This window comes from Ctenopharyngodon idella, chromosome 20, assembly GCF_019924925.1.
Source record: "Ctenopharyngodon idella isolate HZGC_01 chromosome 20, HZGC01, whole genome shotgun sequence".
Lineage (NCBI taxonomy): Eukaryota > Metazoa > Chordata > Actinopteri > Cypriniformes > Xenocyprididae > Ctenopharyngodon > Ctenopharyngodon idella.
The window spans coordinates 32,115,806-32,121,892 of NC_067239.1; the positions used below are offsets into that span (position 1 = coordinate 32,115,806).

At 41.6% G+C, this 6,087-nt stretch overlaps 1 protein-coding gene across 1 annotated transcript; it reads left to right on the forward strand.

Moving 5' to 3' along the window:
* Nucleotides 1-2,839: 2,839 nt before the first annotated feature.
* On the forward strand, nucleotides 2,840-5,680 carry dio3b (iodothyronine deiodinase 3b). The gene has a single exon (XM_051874334.1). The coding sequence runs from the start codon at nucleotides 2,991-2,993 to the stop codon at nucleotides 3,822-3,824; it is 834 nt and encodes a 277-aa protein (XP_051730294.1). The 5' UTR covers nucleotides 2,840-2,990; the 3' UTR covers nucleotides 3,825-5,680.
* Nucleotides 5,681-6,087: the final 407 nt, after the last annotated feature.

The following is a 6,087-nucleotide window of genomic DNA, read 5'->3' on the forward strand; positions in this document are numbered from 1 at the left end:
TTTACAAGGTATGTAGTGTTTCTCCCTGTAAATAGGTTTCTGTGGAATAGGTAAAGTTCGGATTTAGACTCATTAGCTTCAATGCAAGCAAATAAACAGGACATACAATACATTCAGGAGGGATCATGGAGTTTTGGCCGGAGCGCTTTGTATTCACACGTTAAGCCTTGTTTATTCTCCTGAGAGTCTGTGAGAGTCTCACACAATGCAACACACACAAAAACACACAATTCTATATTTGCTTAAATTCTCTGTCATTGGAATTTAAAGTGATCAACATGCACAGTTATCTCAAGACATAATTAGATCAAACTACAGAGCGTTATCTTTGGAACACGTCTTAATCTGTTTCTTCTGACTGCAACAAAAATGCATTACAAACAGAATAAAGAAAATATTTACAGGTGTAGATATACATACTGATTTCAATTGATTGATTGAATTAAGTTTGTGCATGCCTTGATTTACGCTTTACGTCTTTTGCTTTAAACGTCACACTGACTGCTCTGTGTGCATCAATGTCATTCCAGACTGCTTTCATAACACGCTGTCATGTGACATGCATCACAACCAATGCAAAAGTACAACTAACATTTGTCAGGAAAAGAAGCATTAATAAGCTGTTTAAGTCTAACAGCATGTTGCATAAAATTGCATCTGTGTTTTATGGACTCCATCATTCCATGTTTAATATATTTCATTAACACCACATAATGCAAGCCTCCATTACAATTAGTCCTCAAACTTCATCATCAGTGTATTTTCATTTCTTTAAACAACGCATTCAAAAGTGTCAAATAATCTAACAAACATCATGTTGTTGCTTCTTTACGCGACTCCACTATCACTGCAATCTCACTGAGACATTTCATGAAGCATTTCTTGACCTGATGCATTCAAATTTGTCAAATAATCATTTGTCATCTCTCTCGACTTCACCGTTGCAAGTTCTACCAATGTTTTTTTTATGAAGCATTTTATATAATGCACCACAACCACTAATCGCAACTGTCATGTCAAAACATCGCAGCATCTTTTTCTTGACTTAACCACGAGCTCATAAAGAAGCTCCTCCAACCAATGCACTAAAAAATGCCATTTGTCAAACAATCTCAGCACCGTCAATGTATTTTCATTAAGACAATGCATTACAGGATTAGTGCACTTAAGTTCCTGATAATTTACTCGCCCTCATGTCATCCAAGATGTCTTTCTTTCTTCAGTCAAAAAGAAATTAAGGAACACATTTTAGGATTTTTCTCCTTATAGTGGAGTACTAAATGGGGACCAACGGGTTGAAGGTCCAAATGTCAGTTTCAGTGCAATTTCAAAGAGCTCTACATGATCCCAGACGAGGAATAAGAGTCTTATCTAGAGAAACCATCGGACATTTTCTAAAAAAAAAAAAAAAAATTATATACTTTTTAACCACAAATGCTCGTCTTGCACTGCTCTGTGATGCTCCACGCATTACGTAATCACGTTGGAAAGGTCACGCGTGACGTAGGCGGAAGAACCGATCCAGTGTTTACAAAGTGAACGTACAAAGACTAAGTCAAACACCCTTTACAAAAAAAGGTAAAACAACGATGTCGGACGATTTTGAAGTTGGAGGAGTAAATGAGATGGAGTTTTTCGCCCTACCGTGGTACTTCTGCCTACGTCACGCGTGACCTTTCCAACATGATTACATAATGTGTAAAAGACGAGCATTTGCGGTTCACTTCAGAATTAAAATTTCCTGATGATTTACTCACCCCCATGTTATCCAAGATGTTCATGTCTTTCTTTCCTCAGTTGAAAAAGAAATGAAGGTTTTTGATGAAAACATTCCAGGATTTTTCTCCATATAGTGGACTTCACTGGGGACCAACAGGTTGAAGGTCCAAATGTCAGTTTCAGTGCAGCTTCAAAGAGCTCTACACGATCCCAGACGAGGAATAAGAGTCTTATCTAGAGAAACGTCATTTTTCTAAAAAAAACCCAAAACATTTATATACTTTTTAACCACAAATGCTCGTCTCGCACTGCTCTGTGATGCTCCACGCATTACATAAGTAGGCTAAGTCAAAGACTAACACACAAAGACTTTACAAAAAAAAAAAAAAAGTAAAACAACGATGTCAGACAATTTCGAAGTTGGAGGAGAAAATGAGATGGAGTTTTATGCTCTACCGCGGTACTTCAGCCTACGTCACGCGTGACCTTTCCAACATGATTACGTAATGCGTGGAGCATCACAGAGCAGTGCAAGACGAGCATTTGTGGTTAAAAAGATTTTTAGAAAATGTCCGATGGTTTCTCTAGATAAGACTCTTATTCCTCGTCTGGGATCGTGTAGAGCTCTTTGAAGCTGCACTGAAACTGACATTTGGACCTTCAACCTGTTGGTCCCCATTGAAGTCCACTATATGGAGAAAAATCCTGAAATGTTTTCCTTAATTTCTTTTCGACTGAAGAAAGAAAGACATCTTGGATGACATGGGGGTGAGTAAATGATCAGGAAATTTTAATTCTTAAGTGAACTAATCCTTTAAGAGTGCAACTCAGCATCTCTTGATCTCAAGTTTAATAATGCACCAGTGCATTAAAAAATGCAACTGCCATGTCAAACAATCTAAGGAGAAGCATTTTTAATGCAATGCATTACAAGCACCAATGCATTCGAAAAAGTGGAGCTGTCAAATAATCTAACAAGCAGCGTGTTGCATTGATCGCATCTGTCTCTCTCTCGCTCCTCCAGACAGGAGAGTTGACGGGAGGTAATCCCCTCCATGTGAGGAGGCGGCACGGGTGTGGAGGCGTGTTGTTTTTCATTCAAATCCTTACTAGTCCTATAAAAAGCGGGACTCGGAGCTCGAAAGAGAGGGAGAGAGAGAGATAGAGTGAGAAAGAGAGAGAGAGAGGGGGGAGAGAGAGAGAGAGAGAGAGAGAGAGAGCGAGAGAGAGAGAGAGCGCTAAACGACACGGCTGTATCTGTACCTGTCCGGATGGGGATGGAGATGCTGCATGGATCCGCAGGTGTCCAAACGGCGAAGGCGCTGAAAAACGCCGCCGTGTGCCTGATGCTGCTGCCCCGCTTCCTGCTCGCGGCAGTGATGCTGTGGCTCCTGGATTTCCTGTGCATCCGGAGGAAGGTGCTCATGAAGATGCGGGAGAGCGACGTCGGCAGCCCCGACGACCCGCCGCTCTGCGTGTCCGACTCCAACAAGATGTTCACGCTCGAGTCGCTGCGCGCCGTGTGGTACGGCCAGAAACTGGACTTCTTCAAGACGGCGCATTTGGGCGGCGCGGCGCCCAACACCGAGGTGGTCCCGCTGGACAGCGAGCGGCGGAGAGGGGCGCAGCGGATCCTGGACTACGCCCGCGGGAGGAGACCCCTCATCCTCAACTTCGGGAGCTGCTCCTGACCGCCGTTCATGACGCGCCTGTCGGCGTTCCAGCGCGTCGCCCGGCAGTACGCGGACATCGCGGACTCGCTGCTGGTGTACATCGAGGAAGCGCATCCGTCGGACGGCTGGGTGAGCTCCGACGCGCCCTACCAGATCCCCCGGCACCGCTGCCTGGAGGACAGGCTCCGCGCTGCGGAGCTCATGAACCAGAAGGTGCCGGGGAGCGCCGTGGTCGTGGACACCATGGAGAACTCGTCCAACTCGGCGTACGGCGCCTATTTCGAGCGCCTCTACATACTGAAGGACGAGAAGGTCGTGTATCAAGGCGGCAGGGGTCCGGAAGGCTACCGGATCTCGGAGCTCAGAGACTGGTTGGAGCGCTACCGGAACGATCTGGAAGCTTCTAAATCGGCGGTGGTGGTTCACGTTTAAAGCGGACGGACGGATGTTTTTTCCCCTCAGCCCTACTCTCGTGTCCTTATCATAAAGTCATTGGCTGTGTTTCAAAACATAGTGACTGTCTGCGCTCTCACCAACGGGGAAAAAAGTTCTTGATGTTCCATTATAGCTTTTGCAGATCAATGTTTTGGGTTCTTCAAACCTCATTGGTGGCGTTTCAAAACCTACACTCTCTTAAATATGCTATATGGCTCTTTGGGAATGAAGGAGCATCCACTCAATGAAACAGTGATGATTTTCCATGGAGCTTGAGCCAGGCTTCTCAACCAGGGGTCCATGCACTGTAAAAGCGTTTTCTCAGGTAACCTAAAGATGAGAATGACATTAGGTTACAGCATTTAAAGTCATTTTAGCAGTAGAAACAGATTCTTAACAGTTGCACATTTCACTTTGTTTACAGTGTGGACCCCTGGGGGCCCGTGAAGTGTGTTTTTACATTTCCATGTCATGTTCTAGAGCGGTATAAGATGGATGGATGTTTTTCCAGACCACTCTTGTGTCTTTATAATGAAGTCATTAGCTGTGTTCAAAACCTGTTTGCGATCGTTTCACACTCGTTACATCACACACTCTAAAAAATGCTGGGTTAAATACAAAGATTGGGTTGATTTGACCCAGGGGTTGGGTTAAATGTTTGACCCAGCCTGCTGGGTAGTTTTATTTAACTCAACTGTTGTTTAAAAAATTACTGTATTGCTTGATTAAATTGAACCCAAAATATGTTGGAAATTAACATTTATTAATATGTTTAATAAATGAACAATAAACATTTATTAAACTGCTTATTAATAAATGTTCACCTTTGTTTCCTCTAGTAATTATGTGTCTTATTTCTAATTTCCAACCTATTTTGGGTTCATTTTAAGTCAGATATATAGTCATTTTCAAACAATAGTGTTAAATAAAACCGCGCAGCACGTTGAGCAAACATTTAACCCAACCGCTGGGTTAAAACAACCCAGTTTTGTCCATTTTCAACCCAACTTGGGTTGTTTTTAACCCAGGGTTCTTGAGATCCTAAACGCTCTTTGAGAAATCAAAAAAAGTCCTTGATGTTTCATTATGATCTAACAAGCAGAAATAAATGACACTAGATCCAGGGTTTTCAACCAGAGGAGAAAAACATTTTTATGACATTTCCAACTGTTTGAATTGATCTGTTTAGAATTATATTATGCATTATTGCTTAAGTTCTGAAGTGTTGTCAAGCTTTTTATACCGGGTCTGTAAACGGCTGAAAACCCTTGAACTAGAGGATAAAACGTTGAGAAGGTTCATGCGTTTCAAACAGGCAGACACTAGGTTTTGAACACAGCCGTCAAATCTGCTGCTATACAGGCTGTCGACCACAATACTGCAAATGTTGGCTTTTAGTTTCATGCATACAGTTATCTAGACAGATGTTTATGTTGTCAGTGGCCATGCGACCGCATGATAGCTGTTGTGCTTTCGTCTCTGTTCTTTAGGCCTACTTGTTTTATGTCAATCCAACCTGGCATTTTATTTGAAATATTGCAAAGACGGTATATCTATCTATCTATAACATATCCTATTTTATTTTTGTATGGTATCTTTCCCTCGTGAGTGTGAGTGTGTGTGTGTGTGTGTGTGTGAATGTGCGGCCGGGAGGCCGTTTCATTGTACTCTGGAGTTATTGTGAAGATCGGTTTTTAAAAGGATTTTAACCAGAAAACCGATACTGATGTAATTTGACACTAGAGTACAGGACAGAGAAATGGCCTCCAGACGTATTGCCAAATGTTGTTTTGTATATGGTGTATATTTTATTGAACACTTTTTTTAAATAAATGGTAGAGCACCCTCTAAAATCGGGTTTATCCATAATTTCCAAGTGTGTAAGAAACCTCATCTGCACCTGAAATGTAAAACACAAACAGTCATGTGTGATACAGCGATAAAATGTGAGGTATAATAATTGATGTGCAAGTTAAACGATGCATTTCTGTAAGTCTTAACTATCTGGGACATTTTTACAAGCATACATAATCTCTCATATTCCCTCTCATTATGTTTATAGGAGTATAAAAGCAAGACATTTTAGCTTCAAAATCATAATTAGGCTTTGGGAAATTTGGTAACACCTTATTTTACAGTGTTATTGTTACACGTTACATGTAGTTACTATAACAATAACTATAATTACATGCAAACTAACCCTAAAACAAACCAAATCCTAGTCCTAACCCTACACTTAAAAAAATGCTGGGTTAAAAAC